The following is a 23,387-nucleotide window of genomic DNA, read 5'->3' as shown; positions in this document are numbered from 1 at the left end:
TTTGAAATTCAATAGTAGATATAACTTCTTAAGTAAACATAGTCCTAACTAAACGATCGATTTTTTTTAACGAAAAAAGTTGTTGCCTACATTTAGGCTGCTGTTGAAAGAACGTAAAGTTGAAGTAAAACATTTAAACTTAAATAAAAAGCGCGTGATGTTTCTTTTTTAATAAAATAATAATAACATATGTACAAAATACCGTAATATAAAATTAAAATATTATTTTGAAGGAAAATTGATATTTTTCAAAAACAGTTAACACGAAAACATTATATTTTTCGCAGCACGAAACCCAAAACAAGCAGTAAATATTTCTCGTCCTTTCAATTTGATCATCTCAAAAATATTGCACACTTTCAGCTGAAGTTAACATAACATAAAAAGACTGGTAAAACAAACATTTTCTGAAGTAATTCAAGCCAGGCGAAGAACGAACTGGAGAATGAGTAAATAAATAGGAACGACAGCTTCAAATATCCGATGAATATAAACGACTAATATCTATGTGTAGGTGTATTGGTTGGTTGCGTCTCTGGCACGCCCTCCCGGATGCCACGTTCGGCACAACGCTTGTAAATATATAAGCCCAGCAGTGGAATTGGCGTTAATATAGCCACGGAGACGGGTATGACTGTGGTGAGATCGGCTTCTGGTTGTGGCAGACTGAAACGCAGCAGGAATATCGCTATGCCGGTGTTTTGGATGCCCGTCTCGATGGCAATGGTTAACGAATCAACGGAATTTCGACGCAAAGCCTTCGCCGCGCACCAAGCCAATATGTAGCCCGCCCAAGGCAACGCTAAACCGGCTACAATGATCTACAAAATTTCAAGAAGCAATTGGAGTTAAAGCTAATTGTTTCAAAATCGCAACTTACCTGCCAGGAGAACAACTCAAACAAGTAGAGATTTGTGATGATAGCAAAAATGATAATAAACAGTATGAGGCAGGTGGAAATCGGTTTGAGTAGACGCACCAGTATGCGTGTCAGGCGTGGCGACCAACGTTGTATGGCCAAACCGATGGCGAGCGGCACGACCAGCGATACCGCGAACGTGGCGATGTTTTCATAAGGCACAGTTATGTTTGCACGATCGAAAATCAGCTGACCGAGCGTAAAGATCCACAGTGGCATCATGCCGAAAGCGGCAAAATTGCTGATCGTTGTCATCAGCACGGAAAGATTAATATTACCACCCAAGATGACGGCCCATATGTTTGATGCGCCACCACTCGGCGAGACGCCCGTAAAGAAGAGACCCAACTGTAATTCTGGTGAGTCCGGAAAGATGAGCACACCCAAACCATAGCCGAGCAGTGGCATAATAATGAATTGCGTGAGAAAGCCAATAATGGGCGCCAATGGTCGTGTCAACAAAGCGCGCAGCACCGTTACATCCAAAGCAGCGCCGAAATTTATATACAACAATGAGACGAGCAGCGCCACGGAGCCGGTGAATATGTGATCGATGATACGCGTACGTCGTATAATCGTCAAATCGAGTGCGTCTTCTGCGCGTTCGCTGCTATTGACGCGACGCACATAGACTTTGGTAGAGCCGAGGAAGAGCGCATCGATGGTGACGTTGCCGCGCCAAGTGTGTGTGGTGGGACTTATAACATCAGCGGGTATGAGATGTTCCACACTGGCAAGATGTGGATTTTCACTTAAAACCTCAAATGAGGCATCCGTTGGTAGATCTGTAAAGGTAGATGTAAGAGAGTAATGGTTAATGAATGGTGTTGGCAATTCTTCGGTCTATAGTAGAAGACAAATTAACGGTTTACGGTAATAATGTTATTGTATTGAAATTTTGTCGGTAGGTTTTACAAATTTCTTCAATATCACAGTTTTTTTTAATGACTAAATAGTTTAGATTAGGTGAGATCGCAGGGTTGATTCAATATCGATAAATCTGACCTGGACAGATATTCGTTCTTTGTGTTATCCGTAAACTACTAAAGGTGGATCACCAGATCCTCATAGATCGACGAAACGTTTTGAGCTTTCCACAAATTTATTGAGGCGGCTAATATCAATCCTAGCAACTTCGCTAGATTCGCCGAAGATGTGTCCACCGATATATTTCAGTCTTAATCTGGTTACAGTCAGGCAACAGAGAAGGGCGTGACAAATTGATTCCACCTCGCCTTCCTCTATACTCCATCATGGCAAAGAGCGTCCAACAGAATATTTAGCCACACCGCTTATGAGCTTATTGTCCAGTCAGAATAGCCATAATTGTGGCGAAATTGAGCTAGTAGTTCGGAGGTTCTCTTACCAGAAGAGGACTGGGCCGGAGGGATCACGCAGTTGCACTAGTTCTGGTTGTTGACCAGCTCTTTGTTGAGCTCACTGGCGGTCCAAAGTTCCAAAGCCAGAACGCAAAGGTATCAGAAAACCAATCGCTTATAAGCGAATGAAATTTGAAAATAATCTAAGGCTTCACAGTTTCCAGCGCTTCCGTTGTGACCGGGCATCCATGCGAGTCTAATATGGAAGAAGCTTTAAGCTATTGCTTAAGAGTTCATGCACTCCTTGACTAGTTTTGAGCGCACTGTCAGTAAAGCCGCTCGGCTATCGGAATGAATGTACACCTCTCTGTATGAAGCTGCACTTCGGAGCAGTACATCTACTGCTGCCTTGATAGCAGCCACCTTCGCTTAAAGGACGCTACAGTAGTCTGCAACTAAAGTTGATGGAGAGCTCTCTACAGTAGACTCCGATCTCAAGCAGGACCTCCGAGAAATGGTGTCTGACTGTGAGTAAACTTTTTCTATTTACCAAAAACTGTATTATTACAATAGATGAGCACACATAAAAATTTGATTTTTGAAAAAATTGTGGCTAAAAAAAGTAGCTTTTTGTGAAAAAATTTACACTTCAGAGTGGCTTAAAATTTTAAATTATCAAAAATCTTGTGAAAACTGAAAGCCAAACACTTCAGCCGTATCGGAGAACGCTATAAGAGAAAATTTCAAGGGTCGACACCGCAGTTTCAGTGAAATTTTCTCACCGACTCTGGAAAACGGGTTCAATATTGGGTAGTCGAAAAAGTCTTTTCGTATTTTGTCAATATATGTACATATGTCGTTGTAGTCGTATATCTCCAGTGCTACCAATCACATTGTGTCATACCATATAGTGTTAGAAACGTGAGATTTTAAGCCTCATTTAACCCGAAAAAAAATTCGGGGATGTCAAAAAAAAATTACAGCTGTTCAAAAATGAGTGAAAATAATGAAGAAATTCGCTATATTTTGAAAATTTTGTATAAAAAAAGGAAGAATGCCACGCAAACCACCAATGAAATTTGTGAAGTTTACGGAGACGATGCTGTATCAGTTCGTGTAGCACAACAATGGTTCGCTCAAAATTTCGAAATTTCGATTAACACTGATGAAAGTTTTGCACTGATGGAATAATGTCTCTAGCGGAAAATGGCAAAAAGTGGTCGACCAAAAAGGTAAATATTTGTTTATTTATTTATTATTATAAATATAAAAAAATAAGTCTAAATTTGACTGGAAATACGAAGAGACATTTTCGACTAACCATATTTTGGGAGCCATTTACACCAAGTTAAAAAACCTTACAAATACGTTCATATATCCGAAACTAATTGCCGGATCAACATGAAGTTTTCGAAGAATTTTATAAAAATTCGATGTTTTGAAATTTACATGCGGGTTTAACCCTTTAAAGCAGAATTTCCCCTTCGACCTTCAGCTTTTCTGCGGTCATTAAGCAATTAATAATAAGTTAACGAATCTAAATAAGCGAGTTATCATGCTGGAATTAGCTCCACTCTCTTTTCACTATAGAAAGGGCTTGATAAGAAATGTACGTGTTCGAAAGATAACTGCTAAAATCTCAAAATCTAAGGTGAGGCCTATCTAAGCCTACAAAACTGAAGTCATTTATTTGCTGTTGCTTTTTTAAATATTTACATGTGTATTTATAAGAACAAAAGCCATAATTACTGTTATTTTGTTTTTTGTTTTTATAATATTCGCTTTTGATTATAAACAATTATAATTTTTTTTTATGGCTATCACATAACCGCCGTAATTCACTCATTCTCTATTATAAAGCGTATAATATATGTATATCCATAAACACACTCGTACCTGTGAGTTCCAACAACACCTCGCCACTCGTACCCATATGCAATTGCAGTTGTTGGGGAGTGAATTTAGCATGCCAGCTGGGGGCGGCTGCCCTCAAGTCGCGCTTGCTCTCCGCGCCCAATTTGTATGGTGTAACTTGTTGCACTGCTGTGTTGACTGTTGTTGTTGTAGCGAATGTGGAAATTGCAGCGAGAAAAGTGCCACAAAACAATATTGTATGGGAATACATCTTTTGCGCAATTTGATAATTCAACAGGTGATTTAAAGAGGTTTAAGCTATATACATAGTATGTACAATCATACATATGTGCATGTATACGTATATGTAAGCGCTAACAACACAAAAACAATCAAAACGCTCACTAATTCGCCAATTGTTACACTAAAAAGTTGTTAAAGATTTCAGTTGGTGGTGTGTGGGGACGTGTAGAATCACACATACATACATATACTATAAGTATCTTTAAGTACACACTGCTTATCACACAATTCAGACGTTGAGTGGATAACTTGTAGATATAGTACTTATTTTTTATATTTCTTTACATTTCCTAACACTTCTACGAGAACTTCAAGACAATTTCAAAATTTACACAAGAGAAAGTAAATACAATAAGTCGCGTATAGGTAAAGTGAAAGAAATTAAATCACAACACAAAATGCCGAAAAACACGAAACGCAACGAAAATGTGTGCAAACACCGACGAAGCCAAGCTAAAGTCGCGACACCAGTAATTTAGTGAAAACAAACATTGAGCGCTTGTGCCGCTACACTGAGCCCGGATTGCGTGCGAGTTCTCCAGTTAAAAAAAAAAAAGTACAAAAGTCACGAAATCACACTCAAAAATTGAACTCGTGTCCGTCTGCTCCAGGCATGCTTTCATGCTCTTTTGCTCAAACCTCCGTCGACCGGCAAGTAGCAGCAGTAAAATGCGAATGAAGGTCTTGCGAGTATTTGTGTCGTCACCGAGTGAGTACAGCACAATTGGACTAAATATTATTGAACATTCCGTCGCCATTAATATTTTATGAACACTGAAAACTATTAGCTGCTCTAGTTTAAAAGTAGCTACACCTTCGTCACGCAACTGCGATAACACAGAATCTATTTTTTGTACACGTTTTTGTTGTAGCCGGTTTCTCAGATAAGACTTTTATCTCTTTATGCTCTTTAAGATCGGCAAATAGTATATGAAGTGAGGTGTATGACACAAAAATAGAACAATAAATATGATTAGATGAAGAGCAATAACTCACGCACACTTCACTCGCCCTTGAACGCTTGGGGTTAGGTGATGATTAAAAGGTGTTTTGAAATTATTTTAAGGGGATATTCTACTCTGAAGGCATGCATTTCTAATATATTTTGAAAAAGACAGCCTCGAGAAAATCGCGTCTTTTCTTTGATTAGTGCCGGCCGAACCAGTTTACATGTTGGGTCAGCAAATTTTTTCGAAAATAATGTGTCTTTTGAAAAATCCTCCTGAAGACATAATATTCTTGAATAGTTAAACTTTGAAAATATAAAAATATATATTTCTCTAAGTCTAGAATAATTATGCTTTTTTTAATAAAAATATAAACAAATAATAAAGGGCTAAGTTCTCTCCAACTGGGTGGTGTAACGACAATATTTTATACTCTCCAACTGGAGATTTTCAGAGAATTATTTTCCGATTTATTAATTATTACCATGCCACATACTAAATTATGGTACCTCACATACTATCACCAATCATATGGAGCAAAGTCAGCAGGATGTTCGAAAACCCTGGAAATAGTTATATAGGGGTTAGGTCAAGTTTTCGCTCAAATTTATCTATTTTAGGCACAAATGTTATGAGGAAAACATGTTCTGTAATTTGCATTGAAGATAATTCAAATATTGGCCGATTTATCCAGTATAAAGTCACCGGGAAGTTCGAAAATCTTTATATTAGATATAAAGGGGTTCAGTGAATATTTAAAATTGCCATTTTTCTTCAAATAAATACTGAACATATGTACAGCTAACCGTTTATATAAATTTAAACTCAATTAAATCACTCTGGCTCTCAAACTGTTGTTTTTGGAATTTACTGTTTACATATACTTAAGTGGGAATAGTGAAAACAGTACAATTGTAGCTGACAGGAATGGCTTTCACAACAACAGCCTAATAAATGCACACATTATTCCTGTAGCATGTGGAAGCCTCAATTAAATTGCTAGTTTATTGAAGCTTCACATAAAATCCATTAATTTAACTACCAACAACAACAATAGAATTGTGTGCTGTATTAGGCAACAATAAAGCACTGTCGCAATAGATTTCAACTGGCGCTTCTTATACACTCCTTTCTGTCATTTGTAAGTAATTTGTAATATAAAAAATTCTCTTTAAAAACTTACTTCACTGTGAGTTAGGAATAAATTGCTCCATGAAAAGGTTTACAACGCTGTAACACATTTATTTAAGGGATTCTCGCGAGTTAACCTCTCGCGCATACTTTTTACCGCGATGACATGAACGCACTTTCTTTGATTCCCGAAAAACCGAGTGAAAAATGCCACAACTGCTTAAATTACAAATTAACAGTAGCACAACACTTAAATTTGCACAAAAATTAAAATTTTTACTAATATGTTTTAGGATTTTCACTTTTTCACGCATTTCAATATACACAGCGGGGAAATAGTTTCAGAACTGCCTCAAGCTGCAAAGTGGCGCCGGAAAGTTTCCAATGCGCAGAGCTGTATTTACTGTCAAACTGTTTGACTTATTCCATTCACAGTGAAGTGGTAAAATAACTTTTTTTCATGAAAAATAAAATTTAAATTTACAAATATTTTATATATTTAAATATTAAATTGTTACCGCATCGGTTAAATAACCGTTTAATTATCCAACAGCGCTACCAGAAATTTCGGTTAAAGTTTTTACGAGTTTCTTAAGCACACAATTTCACAATTCTAACTGAAAGTCTTGTATATACATATATAATTTTATTTCAAAATATAAATAAATATAATGGAAACTTGATAAATCGTTTATTATATTTTGATAATAATTTAATTCCAGCGCCACCTAGTTTTCATATTTACGCTCTCACTAAAGTTGCAAAATAATTCACTTCTCATAGTGAATGGAATAATTTCCAGTTTCCCATGGGAAGTGCAACGCTGTGCTTTGACATGATCCGCCGCCATTTAGTCAGTTCCGTATAAAATTCCGTGCGCGTGTGATGAAATTTGATTATTGTGGCAAATAGCGAAAAATATAAAAGTTTTTGTTTCAAATTCGTAAATTAAGTGATCGGTAGTGTGTAGATAAGTGAAATAAATGAGAGTGCAGTGTTTTCCTATAGATTTGTTGGAAAAGTGTGCAATTATAGGTTCGTTAGGAAAGTGTGTAAGTGTAAGTGTAGTGAGTGGTCGCCGTGCGTTTGCAAAATGGAGAGCTTAGAAAGTTATTAGTGTTATTGAAAAATAAAGAAAAAGCAAACGACAGCATTGGATGCGCAGTGATTTCTAATATACGGTAAGTGTTTTCTCACCAATTTTGATATGAGACTCCTTTCAGGTGTGTACCCATAAATTTGTAAGCTGCGCACGCAACCTTGCTGTTCCTTATTGATTTCCTTTGGTGAGCTTTTTCGCTGTTTGCAAATTGAAAAGAGCTTTCGTGGAGTGTATGCAGTTAATATTTTTATAATTTGCATATTTTATAATCCACAACAAATATGCTACGTAAATCGGCAGGTTAGGAGATAACTTGATATCCTTTTAAGGTGTTAGGTGAGTTTCAGAAATTAAAAAGTGTATTTTTTCGGATATTTTATACATATGTACAAACATATATTTTAATTAAACAGTTCAGTCTATCAAAATATCATATTTAATAAAATATTTTGTGAAATTGTATTTAAAAGTTCCGAAAACTCAGCCATTGTAACCTGATCTTCCATCGCGTTCAGCATTGTCGAGGACAACATTACTCACTATTGGTTCATCTAGAATCAAAAATACTTCCTTAAGTCGAAAAGATAATAATTTAAAATTTTTAAGCCACTCTAAAGAGTATTTTTTCGCAAAAAAACAGAAACAAAATGTTTTTGGGAATCACCATATTGTTTAATATCAAATTTTTGACAAATCCTTCAATCATTACCGGTATTTATCTATAGTAATAATAATTATTTTTGTTTTTTGTATTAAGGTTATTTTAAACAGTAAAATCTCCCCCACCGCCAGAGAACTTTTATCGAAGGTCCTCTTACGGTTGCCTTATATTTCAATTTACGGCAAAACTACGAACCCTTTGGGAAAAAGTTGTATTACAATTTTGTAGATAATGGCAAAGTCTATAACATTTGTATAAACTCCTTTTCGACGTAACCTTAAAATTAATGTGAAAAGTTCAAATATCCAGGTTTTTGGTTTTTTAATTTCCAATTTTTTAAATATGGCAGTAAATATGTATACCATATAAACAGAGAACCGGACATGCGGCATGCAATACTAATCGCACAATGTTGCATATATTTAGGCGCTGCTGATTGAATGTGGCAAAATAAGATGGGCATACATACATACATATATAGACAAATCCAATATTAAATAAAAAAAGTATTAACATATTAGAGATCACAATTAATTTTTAACGACAAGCATATTCAACTGTTTTCCAATATTTGTTTAATATTCAATGAGAGGAAAAGAGATTCCAAATTCTAGAAACCCAAATGTAGATTGTTAAAGCCATGTTATCTTAGTGATGAAGCGGCAAATACTCAACAATGAATGAACTACACAAATATGTAAATATTTACTTGACTTTTACATAGTCTGGCGGGATTTTGTATACAATAGTTTCCGTAATTGTGGTTGTCTATACATACTATATTCCTACGGTATAAGCATACATACATATGTGATTGCGTGCTTTTCCAAATTTCTGTTTTGAACAAGAAATTAAAGCGATAATGACGTGTTTCCATTTCTAAAACACAACTATAACAAGCAACGCTAGATGTTGTAGTAAAAAATTAAAATTAAAATCTCTTATCAATTACGTGACTGTCATCAACATATCTCTCGTACACTTTATTTCATTAATATAAATGCTTAGTAACTCAAATTACAACAGAACGAATTATTATAAAAAAAAAAAATTCGATCCTCCGCGTTAATATGTATACCTCTATTATGTGGAAGCAATGTATTTTCTAGTATCTGTAGTGATCGGGTTTGAATGGACCAGTTTTGGGCACACCCAAGTATTTGGATTGCTCGTCACTCAATTTGGTTAGCTTCACGCCCAATTTCTCCAAATGTAGACTGGCGACCTCTTCATCGAGTATTTTCGGCAACATATGTACATCTACGTTGTATTTGTCGGCCTTGGTCCACAACTCGATTTGTGCCAGCACTTGATTACTAAACGAGTTGGACATCACGAAGCTGGGATGACCATGCGCGCAGCCCAAATTGACCAAGCGTCCTTCAGCCAAGAGAATAATATGGTTGCCGTTGGAAAGAGTATAACGATCGACTTGTGGTTTGACATTAATCTTCTCCTTGGCATTGGCATTCAACCAGGCGACATCGATTTCACAATCGAAATGACCAATGTTACAAACGATCGCATCGTCGGGCATGTGTTCGAAATGTGCGCCAGTAATGATGTCCTTGCAACCAGTTGTTGTTACGAAGATGGTGGCTTCTTTGCAGGCCTCCTCCATGGTGGTCACTTCATAACCTTCCATAGCCGCTTGCAAAGCAATGATGGGATCGATTTCGGTAACAATAACGCGTCCGCCGAAACCACGCAGCGCTTGGGCACAACCTTTGCCCACATCACCATAACCGGCAACACAGCACACTTTGCCAGCAATCATCACATCGGTGGCACGTTTAATACCATCAATTAGCGACTCGCGACAACCATACAGATTATCGAATTTGCTCTGCAAGTGTAGAAGAGTAATAATTTTTATAAAAAAAAAAACATTGTTTCATCTGAAAAAAATACTAACCTTGGTCACCGAATCGTTGACATTGATGGCTGGCACACCGAGACGTCCCTCCTTCACCATTTTATACAAATTGTGTACACCAGTTGTTGTTTCTTCGCTCAAACCCTTAATGTCCTTCAGGTATTGTGGGAATTTTTCATGCACCAAGTTAGTCAAATCACCACCATCATCAAGAATCAAGTTCAAGGGTTGACCATCTGAGAACACTAAGGTCTGTTCAATGCACCTGAAAATTTGAAAAATTTAGCAAAAGTTATTAGTTAAAATAAATATTACAGATTTCTTCGTTATTTTTAATATTGCCTCACCATAAGTATTCTTCATCGGTTTCACCTTTCCATGCATAGACTGGGACTCCCGTCTTGGCAATAGCTGCAGCAGCATGATCTTGGGTACTGAATATATTACAGCTTGACCACTGAACCTGAAAACAAAAAAATAAATAATGTATCTAATGAATTGGTCCCGTATGGCGACAACAAACAAAACTATTAACGTAGCATCGCTTTGAACTCTTGGCCTCAACAGATAATCAACAAAAGCATACTTAGAAATTACTAATCACATACGTGAGATTCTTATCTACGATATGCATAATGTATGAGCCTGTTTGACAATTGACTTGCACACTTAGAGAACAAAAACATTAGTGATAAGCATTTTAAGATTTCCGGTTGAGGTCTTCCTCCCAAAATATAGTTTAACTTACTTCTGCGCCCAATTCCGTGAGTGTTTCTATTAATACCGCGGTTTGTACTGTCATATGGAGACAGCCAGCAATACGCGCACCCTTCAGCACCTTTTGTGGCCCATACTTCTTGCGAATGGCCATCAGACCGGGCATCTCATTCTCAGCGATGATGATGGCTTTGCGTCCCCATTCAGCAAGACTAATGTCAGCTGAAATTAATTAATTTGGGAATATTAGCTTTTCTTGTGTTTTATAGTAAGATTTATAAATTCCACTTCTGTCCAATTTAATGCAACAGCTGATAACTAACCGCGAAACTTAACCTACATCCCATACTTACCAACTTTGTATTGTGGCTTCATTTTAAAATACGTTGTTTGAGTAAGACCTATAACAAATGTTTAGTTAATACTTTAATCAAATTTACAACTACAATTTACAAAATATAGTTAAATGCACGAAAATCCAAGAACTTACTTGCAACCGGCACGAATGGAGATGGAGGAAAAAGTGAATTTTTGAACAGTTTGTCTTTTGCAAGAAACCCAGCACGCGTTTACTATAAATAAACGAGCAGGGTTGCATCTGCTTCTCAAATATAAACAAAAAACTGGTATAAATGAGCCAGGTTATTTAATATAAAACATTTTTATATTAACAAATAAATAAACATTTTTTATATAACATGAATATATAATATAATAAAGAAATTTAAAAAAATATGTGTTGACGAATATAAAACGTCCACTTCATAAGTGAAGCATACTAACAAAACACATATTCTTATGGACGCAGTTATTGAGACAGCTACGCAACTACATAACTGTGTCCATAAGAACGTGTATTTTAATATTTGACAGATGTCGCTCGCAGTCTGTCGCGCTCTGTTGTTCAGAGCGTTACATATCATGTAGAAAATGTTGACTTCATATGGACAGTATAACGTATTAATATACTGATATACTTGTAGCTACAGCTAATAATTATATAGACTTCGTGAAATCATGTAACGGCTTTTGAAAAATTTTGATTTCTTTATTTCTTTTATTATATAAATATCTGTACAATTTCAATTCGCAGAGTAGCCAAATATGGCAATGCTTGATTTCCAATTGAATCCAATTGGAATGTTGGACTGAAGAATGGTGAATAGCAACTGGGTTGTAGTTTAAACAAATGTCACAATAATATTATTTATTATCTTATTCACGCTGCTTCTATATGCAATTATTTTATGAAATGGTAAAATGTTTTTGTTTTACCTCAAAATCATTTTATTCTTTATAGCCGGTTCACACATCTACCATATTAAAATACTCACCACTCCGAAACTCCAGTATTGCCGTTTTGCCAGGAAAGTACTTTTTTCATGCGCAACGAATTGGAATATGCGAGCACAATTTGCTCATCCCTGGTTTCACAGTTGTGCGCGAGAAGCCGAATTGACGAGACGTGAAAAATTTTATTGAGCGTGAGTGTAATTAGTGCTGGCTGAGCTGCTTTTATAAAATTCTCTGCTAATAGTGGTAAATGGTTAACATTTTTTTAAGTGTGCTTGGCATTTTCAACTATTAACAAATTAAATAGTCAAAATTAAAGTGCAGTGAATTGAAGTAAAGTTCTGTGAATTAATTAAGCAAATGTGTTTAGGAACAAAGTGTGAATTTGTGAATATAACAATACACTTGGAAATAGCAGTTTTGTGTGTATCTTCGCTGCCGAAAAGAAAGCTTTCGTTTTAGCCAGAAAGAAAAACAACAAATTATACACTACGAAGGATATGTGAGCAGCCGTCAATCATTGTTGAATATTAGCAAATTTTCGGGTAAATGACTTATTTTGCTATTATATTTACGTTAAATATGGATATTAATTTGATTTTATGAAATAAAATATAATATTTATAATTGCGCGCAGTTGTGTTAGTGTTGGTGTAGAAGCGAGGTCAAAAAAGTATGCCCAAAACTAATGGCTGTTGCAAGCATTCAGAATCGTCAATGCGAAAATGTCGCCGTTTTTTCATTTCTTTATGTGTTGCCTTGTTGCGTTTGTTCTAAATGAAAAAAATATGCTGACGTGCAATAGTAATAAATGTACAAAAGAACAATAAATTCGATTTTCATAGCACAAATTGTACTCGGATAATGAAACAAATTAATGCACAAAGTTGGCTAATATTATATTTTGTTGTTGGTAGTGGTGGTTGTGGCAACAAGTAATAAGACATAGTTATTGGATACACAGCAACGACTACAACAAAATTTTTTAAAAATAAAACAATAGAGCAATAGCAACAACGGTTACTTTATTAGACATTCGAGAGAGCTAGCGTTGCAACAACAATGACAACAACACCCTACATATAATTTTCGTGCGAAAACAGAGTACGCGGCAATAGAAACGAAAACAAAAACAGGTTTCAACATTGACGCCGACGCTGGCGTCACTGCCACGGTTATTTTGACTGCTGCGGCGACTGCCTTTACTACTAGCGCTCTTTAGCACGTTGAATAGGTGGGGCAGCACGTTGCCAGTGTTGCCAAATAAACCTAGACTCTGACCGATACAGTTGCGCGCGCGCTCTCTTAAAAATGTTAATTTTGTATTGGTCAAGTTTCGAAATGTTATGATTTGAAATTCAAATTGGTTGAAGAGGTATAGATATGTGAAGCAGATTGGTTGATAAATGAATATGCCAAGCTGTACTAGTGGAAATGCTAACTTTTCGTAAGCCATTGCTTAGTAGCCAAACAAAAAGGGAGTAACCGCATACTATTTGGTAGGTTGATGACGTCAGTTTTGAACTTCACTATTATTGTCGATTTGTTTTACCTTTTTTGCGTTTTTTTTATTAAAAAATTAAATTAAATGCTTATATTAATTTATTTTGTATGAAATATGTATATATTAATTTGTAGCATTCTAATACAAATAATATGTTGTTGAATTTAAATATTGGTTAGGTCTATATTAACATTGGTAAGAGCAGAATTCTTTGTCACTTTTGGTATGCCAGTCCTTGGAACCTTCTTTAAGTTTTTATTAGTTTAGATCGAATTGTTGGGTTAGCTTCTCCAGAGGATATTCTATTTGATGGTCAGTTATTTTTTAAATTATTATTTATTGCTAAGCAAAACTTTTTATACCCAAATACAAATCATAATATATACAAATTCTATAAACCATTTATTTTAAGTTTTCAACTTTATTTCGTAGAAAGAATTAGTTTGTTGGCAATTTTCGTATATTTTTTTATTTTAATTCTCGTAATGTTTTTTTTTTCATTATCCCCTCAACTCAGAAGTTTTTTTTGCATAATTTGGTCAGAATTAGACCCAAACAATATAGAATTTTAATAATAATTAAAAATCCACATTAATAATATCATAAAAAATACAATTTTATCATTTCTGCTCAAATAACAATACATAAATTGCGAAAAATCAAAAGATATGTACCATATGTGTTTATTGTCTGCTCGGGTTGACCTGTCAAGCACAGTGGTACAATTCCCATGATATCGCCAGTGCATTGTGTGCACTTTTCTATGTCAATGTTTATTTGCTTTATAGGTTTGATTTTATCTGACAGTTTGTTCCTTAGCTTTGCTTATTCGTTTGACAGTTGATTCTTTGCATGATCTACTTTCATATGTATGTATGTATGTACATGTGTACATTTATGCCAAATTGTTTGTCAGTTTCAAACATAGTCACGTAAGTCTGTTTTGTATATTTGAAGTGAATTCCATTATTTTTGTTTGCTCTTATTTTTCCACCCTAAATCATTATTGCGAAAACAATGCAAACTGACAGTCGCCAATCAGCAGTTCATCTGTACATACAAACATACATACATACGTAAAATCGAGCCCTTTGTGTCAGTGGCTGCGGCAGCTGCTATTTTGTTATTTACATTATTTTATTTTATTTTTTAAACTCGATGTTTCTATTCAATGTTTAATGGAAGTTGTGTCCGCTTGTTTCTACATTTTCGAAGTATTTTTTCGAAATTGTTTATTTAAATACTAAGATATATAAATACATGCATACATACATACATATAATTTGAGTTCACATAAAATTAAAAAAAAATTAAATTTTACATTTTTCACCGAGTATTTTTCTAGCATTTCGTATTCATTCAAAATAATCGTCCACTTGACTTGAATGACAAAAGAAATCATACAAAAATATATTTGTTCGTATTGTCTATATTTATAAGAATAGCGACATGAGTAAATATGTATGTATAAAATACAGACAAAAATGTGTTTGTTCATACCATAAGATACTCGAAAGATTCTTGATCCACACATCTCGCTGCGAATCTACTTATTCGCCACTTTATTTTATTTTTATATACACACATGCATACATATGTACATACATACATATACAAAGCATAAGTATTTTATTCGGTTTCTATATAATGTATTTGTCAATTTAAGCCATTATTTATTCACCGTCGTTTGAGTATTCTTTGCTTTAGTTTTTAGTTTCATATCATTCTCGCTATTTGTGTTGTCTTCTCTTTTGCGTTTGTCTCTTTTGTTGTTGTCTCATTAATTTGTTTTTGTTCGGATTATTTATGAATGCATGTATTTGTTGCTTTTGTTGTACAATTTTATTCGTACAATTCTGTAGATTTTGAGGTTTTGCGGTCGTTTCGTGCCGCAACTTTTATTTTTCGTCAGCCGCTAGCACACGCACTGGGCCGCGCGCTTTGCCACAGCTTGTTTAACACCCGCGTTTGCGTGCCGCAGTCTGCTTGCGTGTGTGTGTATGTGAGTTTTGGCGTTGGAGGCACTGGCGGATTACGTCATTTTGTTAGACTTTCAGTTGCTTAATTTTTGTCCGCTCGCTTGCTTACTTAATAAAGCTCCCATGTGCTATGTGCTGGTCTTCGCAGTTGTAAAAATGTTTTTTGTTCGGCTGCAGTGCTGTCGTGTTTTTCTGTTGTCCTTGGGTTGGCTATAATTTTTCGGTGAGTTGTAGACACTTTAAATTTCCTTCACAAAAATTTCTAAGAATCTGGCTAGGTTTTTAATTTCGTTTTCTGAAACAAGTAATGTTTTATTTTTGAGCGTATCGCGTAGCGGCAGAATTCTGCCGGGTTGACAGTTCTCGACCGGATAAAAAATCCGGGTCCGTTCTGGTTACGTAGACCCGATTTTAGTTTTAATCATTCCTCAATAGTTCCAGGTAATTCCCCTGTTTCGATACTCCTTTGTCGGATTAAAATTTTTGATTGTTTTTGTTGTTTGTGGCGGCGGAAAACATTTCACAAATAATTTTAAAGATTGCTGTGAACCTTACCTTACTTTACTTTGTGTACAGACACAAATACTCGTCCGTTTAGGTTACTTAGACTCGGCTATGTTGGAAACAGTATAAATTCTAGTAACATTTTTTTATTTTTCATCTTACGAAAGTCAAGATTATCGTTTCAGTGATAGTTTCTATGGCAATATATGTATGTATGTTATGGTAAAATAGTTGAAGTACCTAAATTGGAGACATTTTGATGGGTAACCGAGTCCTTTCTCTATTTATCCCATGCGTCAGAATAATATACGATAATTAAAAGGTCGTAAGGTTCACAGTCGCGATCGAATATCTGTTACAAGAATAATGAGTTTTTTGTTATTTGGTATGATAAGTATCATCTGATCAAATTTGACCCGGACTGACAAAAAAAAAAAAAACAATCATGGCAACGCTTTATTCAATTTTCCATACACTAGTTATGTATATGCCTCGGCTGGGATGGCCTTCAGTGCTTTCAGCGAATTGTTCTTTTTTTCGGTTTTGGCCAATTTTTTGAGCGCCATTCGCTAGATAATTCGACAAATTTTCGTTTATTCTTCAGAAATAATGCGTTTGATTAAATCAGAGTCCTCGGCTACGTTGTCAAGCATCACTTTTCCGCCTTGTACTCAACGTCGTTTTTGCAAAAGATTCAGGTATTTAGGTATGAGTCCAACGTTGATACGCTTCGTACCCAAAACATTAACCAAAATGTGTTGAATTGATATATGTATGTATAAGTGATGTTCAGATCCTCATCTATGTATCTCTCTGATACCAACACGACGATTTTCAATCATAACTCTTTCGAAGTTATCGTCATTAATAGAGGTGGATTGAGGACTCGTGTGAGCAAAGTTTTCGATGACTTCATGATCCTCACTGTATAATTTCCGACACTCAAATACTTTCGTTCCCAAGTAGATTCCCCAAAACACTTTTGTAACATTTTCAACGATTCCGTACCCGCGAATCCGTTGGTAATACAAAATTGCTTGCTGGTCAAAAAATGTTCTATGGTAAAAATAGTGTCGTAAACAAAGAACTGCTAAGCACACATAAATTGGCATATGGAAATCACTCGATCTTTTTTGAATTGTATCAATCTAAGAAAAAATTGTTTACTGCATCTGTTTTCGCACGCAGTTTAAATGGACTAGTCCGGGTCAAATTTGATCAGACGGTACACTTGGAATTCTCTCATATGTTTTCCTCACAGCTAACAATATTTTTTAATATGAAACTGACTTGGGTGACAAATAATTTTTTCCGAAGTATGTATTTTTTTCAGAAAATAAAAATATAAAAGGAGGCAATGTTTCTTTTAGAATAATAATTATAATTCATATAAAATTGTACATGAGTAACACCATCGAACCAAATTTGTGCGTTCTAAAATCACAAATTCAAAAGTAGCGCTTGAACTCAGCTTTTTTTAATCATTACACTGCTTCGTAATAATGAATCACAAGGCTAAAAGCAGCAACAGCAACCATCATAGAACTGTCGATACTGTTGCTGATTGCATGCGCCACTGGAAGTCTCAACACTGACTTCATCATCTTTAGCGGCAACCACAAACAGTTAGCAGTACTAAAATGAGTAACAAAAACCGCAAGTGTAATAAAATGAATACCAATATGTATGTATGTATGTATGTACACATTTACATCGCCATACACTGAGAAATATAGTAATAAACCAAGAATAAATGCAAGCTTAAAATTATTATGAGTAATGGTATGAGCATGTGCAGTAAAACATATTTACAGCTTCATACATATGTATGTTTGTATGTATATACATTTTTGTACGTAAGTGTAAGTAAAAAGTCTGGCTTAAGCCTGACTTTTGTGCAGCGTTCTATTGCTACATTTGCAGTTGCTAAATTTGCACCAACCAACCGAGCATGTCGCGTCGTCGACCGACTGACAAACAGCAAAGAATCGGATATATACGACATACATATATCTTATATATGTATGTATTCGTCTGTAATGCTTCTAGTTACTTAATTGAATTCAATTCGCTTACATGAATCAAAAAGCACAAGAACGAATGCTGAAGTCAAAAGCGACGAAGAAGAATAATAACTAAAATTATAAAGGTAGAGCGAATAGAACTTGTTAGACGGCTAAAGAAGATGAAAATACATAGGTTATTCTATACATACAAACATATATATTTATGGATACAATGAAGTCAGTTAAGATTCTATTTATCTAGTGTGGTCTATGTTTTGCTATTCTTCTAAGTAAATAGAAATAACATTAAATTTAACATTGAAACATTGAAAGCGGAAAATACACATAAGAAAGTAATAAATACATATGTATACTATACATACAAATACTTATAAAACTTATACATATGTACGTAAATGTGTATGTACATAAGTGTAAAAGTACTAACTCTGCACCTAAGCTGCTTTGAAGATTAGTTAAAGTCAGTAGCGCTGGATATCTTCTCAAAATAAGTGGATAAAAACGTGATGACCGATAATAAATGCGAATATATACATACATATATGTATGTATGTTTGTTTCTGACGAATACGATTATTTAGGTTTTATGTGTTTATTATATAGAAATAAAAAAATGTAAACCAAAAAATTGCAAATAATTGAATGTTTCAACTGAAGATATTAGGAAAGGAGAGAAAGAAAGAAATAGTGAGATCTACATTAAGGGGCTATATCCACTTGCAAGTCAGAAAAGTTGTTTATGTGATTTTTTTAAGGAGGACTATATTTAATAATTAAATAAAAAATTATCTTTAATGAAATTTAATAATCGGCGATTCATTTTGGAAAATTTTGGATTCTCTTGATTCCATAACCAATTTTCAGGCGGACCTCCCAAAAAGGGTCTGGTGGTGAGAAAGACTTTTCCGATTTAAATTATCTTATGTAAATCCAATGTTCAATACTATTTTTATTACCATAGATGAATACAGATAATATTATATGTCAATATTTTGATTTTGAACAAAATGACAGCTTCCAACTATTTTTTTTGTGATAAAATTCACAAAATTTAATAGAAATAGAAATTTGTATTTAAAATCTTATCCCTTCGATCTTATCTAACAAATATATATTCTTATAACTGAAGGTCTTCGGAAAATTTATGCATCCGTTTCCTATAAATTTTCCGCACCGACGCTGAAAACAGCAATTCGAGAAAAACGTGTTTAAATTTTTGTGTAGAAATCTCTGAAACTAATTGCCGGATCAACTCCAAATTTTCGGAAAATATTCTGAAATATAGGTAGATAGAGTGGATGTCTGACAACACATCTAGGCTTTCAGTAGGCTCATTGTGAAACCACCAGAACCAAAATCCGTCACAAGTGTATAGTCGGGAATGAACTGGCTGATGAGCTTGCCTACTATGCATTAGCATGGTGGGGGTAGAACCCTGTATCGCGGTTCGTCCTTATGGCATAAATGAGCGGCTCCACCAGGAGGAAATATTTGGCAGGTAAAAGTAGTGGCTACAACTCCCAGCCATCCGCCAGGCCAAGTGTGTAATGGGATATTACAACCTCTGCCGGTTTGAAACCTCCCTAGTAACAAATTCCGGCTAGTTGTCGCATTTTATACTGGCCATTATAGGCTCAAGAAGCACTTATTCAACATGGGCTCTTGTGCAAACTGCCGAAAGCTGCTACCACTTGTTGATAGACTGCTCAGCAGTCTGCAGGCACAGGATTAAGGTCCTTGAATTGGTTTCCGAATAGGGCTCACATCGCCTCAAAAGCAATGGTATTTTTCAATGTGCTAGGGCTATGTGAGTCGTCGGGACAGAGGGGAGAGCACAATAGACCTTATGTCACGTGAAAACCTCATTTAATATCTATATAAATCTCCTTACTTTATTATGTCCTCTCTGAACCACCTCCTGCATCAGATGGACCTCATCAGTACAGAAAGTTTTATTTATGCAAACTGCGAAACATCTTCATGAAATCCTCGACCCATAGTTGTGATTTTTTCCTATACAAAGCTTTACATTCGCATAGAATTTTTATAGGCTCTTCTTTTTTCATACTTTCTGACAGATTCTATAACATTCATTGTAGTTGTTCCCAGTCTGCTGGCATGTCTGCTTATTAGATAGTGAACTCTTAGCACAATTTTAATAGTCGTCATAGGCCGTCCATATTCCATTCATGCCCCGTTTGTCTGCTTGTTGCACAATTCAGTGTTTGATTCCACCCAGTCTCAGCCATTTTTATAACTTGTTTGTCGATTAAGTATATATTATAGGTAACCCTCTATTTCGGAGTCTAATTTGTAGGGTCGTGGCCGCTCTGGCTAGTTCATCTGCTGTACAGTTATCAGGAATACCTTGGATCCCATTGCAGATCTCTCGTGAAATAGCATGCTAGATCTACTAAAAGGTTTCGGCATTCTTTAAATATCTTCAATCAAACCCTCTGAAACTTTAGTGAATTAAAAACGGATGGTTATCTGCGACTTAGAGTCTGAAACACCAGAACACCTGCTAATGGACTGCACAGCTGTCTGTAGGCGCAGCACCTAGTAGTATATTGGAACTTATCAATTTGCTGGGGCTAGTTGAGACGCTGTGACTTAGGAGAGGGCATAATAGACCCTAGGTCCCGGTGCAATCCTCACTTACTTTCTAATCTAATCTAAAATTTGTAATTATAAATATCTATGTACCTTGTTGGGAGTATACTCTTTGTCAAAACAAGGGGGACTCTGCAATACTTTGGTAGACGGAAGGCGATTCTAGTATCTAATTTTGCTGAAAAGACACTATTTTTTACTCGGTTATCTACTTTGGACCCATACGTATATATATATACGGTTATCCTTGTGTTCTTGTCCACCTCTCCCCTTTCCCCACTCTTCTACGGAAGGAAAGCAATTTGAGTTCAACTTTATAAGATTTCGACAATTTTTTTAAATTCGAAAGTTTCTTAACAAATACGTTTTTTCTGAATTTCTGAAACAAAGTTGATGTTATCAATCTCATCTTTCACCTTTTCCTAATATATAAAGAAATCTACATATATACATATGAACTTTTAACACTATTTAATTAATTTGTTTTATATTTATTTAACATTTTTTATATAAAAATTTTAAATATTTTCTACTTTGTAAATATGTATATATTTTTCTTATTTCTTATTTTTTCTTAATATTTTACCAAATAAAATATTTAAAATTTCAATTTGAAAATAACTCAAAATATAAAGAACAATTCAATTTTTAGCTATTCAATGAGATCACGTACGATGCACAAAATTAAAATGCCCGCATTTAATACACTACAAATGAAATTGATACGGCATAAATCAAAAATCAGCCGTCGAAGCAAGTAACTGAGCCATTTATAATATGTATTTATTAGCTCAAAGTTGGTAGAGTAATGCTATGGGGGAGCATAAACTACAAAAGCGAGCAGCATACGGCAGCACAAGTGGGGTGGAGAGCCAACTTGAGTGGCAGAACTTAGCATGATGTCACTTTCTATACGTGGTAAATCCATTTACTTTCAATACATATACATATATGTATGTATGAACTAACAAACATCCACTAATGCCGGTGTGGCGTCAAAGGCGCCGGGCGGCATTGGACACGCAAACAAAGTATGGATTTCAGATACTATATGTATATATATAGAGATATTTGGCTACAAATAGCGCGGTAATATAGCGCTGAAGTATTCGTGCGTATTCGTGTACACAACAAACTTCGAAGTGGAGGCGAACAGGCGACAGGGCGTTACTGGGCGACAACTTTTGCTTGCCTTGAGGTAAAGGGCAAGGAGCGCCGGTTAGCAATATTTGAGGGAAATATAAAGAAAATCAGCAAAAAATTTTGTCAACGCAATATAAATATATTCGTAGTATATGTAGACTTAATATAAGCATTAAGCGTATAAAGCCGTCAGCACCGGCTGCCTTTTCTTTGTATGTGTGTATTTATAGTATATCCATGGAGTAAAAATCGATAATACCGTTTTGCTTTCTTTGTGCTCCAACTCTGCGGTGGCAAGCAGTGACAGCAGTAAATACGTCAAAGGATTTTAATTCGTGTTTTATTCACTTTTTTCGCCCTTACTTATGCTTAATGCTGAATCCTTTGCTCTCTGCTGCTTGAGTGCGCACTTTTGGTTTGAAATTGGGAACACATAACCTGTGTATATGGTACATAACTTGTATATTTGTAGTTATATGTATATCCTTGTTAACGATGTAGTATATACTTTCATAATGGAATACATAAAAATATTCAAGGACAATGCTTTGCAGCTGCTCGCTACGATTTTACGATTTCACCGGATATAAATTTTTTGTAGTCTAAAGGAATTTTGTGTATAATAAATGTTTTTTATGTATATGTATTTAATATGTACATATATAAAGACTTTATTGCGAAGGAGTTGCCAGTCATTTCAAATCGCTAAGCATCTGTTAGATAGTTGATGTCCTTCACTTAGAGGAGTACCTTGCCATAAAGCATAAAGCCAAATGCAAATATTCAAAAATGTAAATATTTATTTATTTTGGTTTATTTATTTGTTTTTGTTTTTTTACTGATATTTGTTTATGTACTTTCATTCTTTAAAAATCAATTTCTATGCGCGCGTCTTCTTTTAATTTATTTGTTCAAATGCGTGATTAAAATACTAATAATAAAATGCAATACTCAGCGCTATACACAATAACAATAGCAATAACCACAGCAACCTTATCAATTCCAACAATTGGAAGTGTGTAAATAAATGTTAGAAGGTTAACGTGTTGCCGCTGTCTACTACGTACATGTGTATGTACGTCAGCCGGAGGGTTGCTTACACAAAAATAGAAATTATTTTCACTTTCATTTATTTTATTTTCCAACCATAGTAAATGACTAATAACCAGCTGCTGTGTGCCAGCCTCCCCTTCGCGCTTGCTTAGTATGACTGCTTTGTTTGCTTAACTACTGGCAGGGGCGGAGGTGGGGTTGAACGTGCGCTAAATGCGTAATTTTGCAGCTTTAGTGCTTTTAAAGTGGGTGCAATTAGTTGGGTGATACGGTTGTCAGGGGTGAGTGGTATATTCATAAATTGTTACAGTAAAAAGAAATATATCTTTTTTGTTTTTATACAAATTATTGGTAAATATTTTGAATTATTTTAACGTATTTGTGAATTAATTTTTTATTTAAAATATATGAATATACAAAATTTTATTTTTTAGTTTTTTTT

At 35.0% G+C, this 23,387-nt stretch overlaps 3 protein-coding genes across 10 annotated transcripts in view; 1 reads left to right on the top strand and 2 right to left on the bottom strand.

Moving 5' to 3' along the window:
• Positions 1–139: 139 nt before the first annotated feature.
• LOC126760790 (P3 protein-like) lies at positions 140–5,137 on the bottom strand. The gene is made up of 3 exons (XM_050476691.1): positions 4,135–5,137; positions 881–1,704; positions 140–821 (listed from the first exon to the last, which is right to left on the bottom strand). The coding sequence occupies exons 1-3, from the start codon at positions 4,361–4,363 to the stop codon at positions 498–500; spliced, it is 1,377 nt and encodes a 458-aa protein (XP_050332648.1). The 5' UTR covers positions 4,364–5,137; the 3' UTR covers positions 140–497.
• Positions 5,138–9,184: 4,047 nt separating this feature from the next.
• On the bottom strand, positions 9,185–11,409 carry LOC126758719 (adenosylhomocysteinase). The gene is made up of 6 exons (XM_050473081.1): positions 11,320–11,409; positions 11,183–11,230; positions 10,861–11,051; positions 10,460–10,575; positions 10,152–10,377; positions 9,185–10,082 (listed from the first exon to the last, which is right to left on the bottom strand). Exons 2-6 carry the CDS (start codon positions 11,202–11,204, stop codon positions 9,342–9,344), a joined length of 1,296 nt encoding a protein of 431 aa, XP_050329038.1. The 5' UTR covers positions 11,205–11,230; positions 11,320–11,409; the 3' UTR covers positions 9,185–9,341.
• Positions 11,410–12,252: 843 nt separating this feature from the next.
• Positions 12,253–23,387, top strand: part of LOC126759836 (neuroglian) — a 153,749-nt gene continuing 142,614 nt past the window's right edge. For 4 of the 8 annotated variants that reach the window (XR_007667094.1, XR_007667093.1, XM_050474986.1 and 1 more), the window contains exon 1: positions 12,253–12,368. The gene's annotated coding sequence lies outside the window, so the exon portion shown is untranslated. The remainder of the gene's footprint in view (positions 12,369–23,387) is intronic. The other 4 variants (XM_050474991.1, XM_050474987.1, XM_050474988.1 and 1 more) reach the window with 4 other exon arrangements.

This window comes from Bactrocera neohumeralis, chromosome 5, assembly GCF_024586455.1.
Source record: "Bactrocera neohumeralis isolate Rockhampton chromosome 5, APGP_CSIRO_Bneo_wtdbg2-racon-allhic-juicebox.fasta_v2, whole genome shotgun sequence".
In the NCBI taxonomy this organism is placed as follows: domain Eukaryota; kingdom Metazoa; phylum Arthropoda; class Insecta; order Diptera; family Tephritidae; genus Bactrocera; species Bactrocera neohumeralis.
This window is presented reverse-complemented; position numbering and strand designations above follow the sequence as displayed.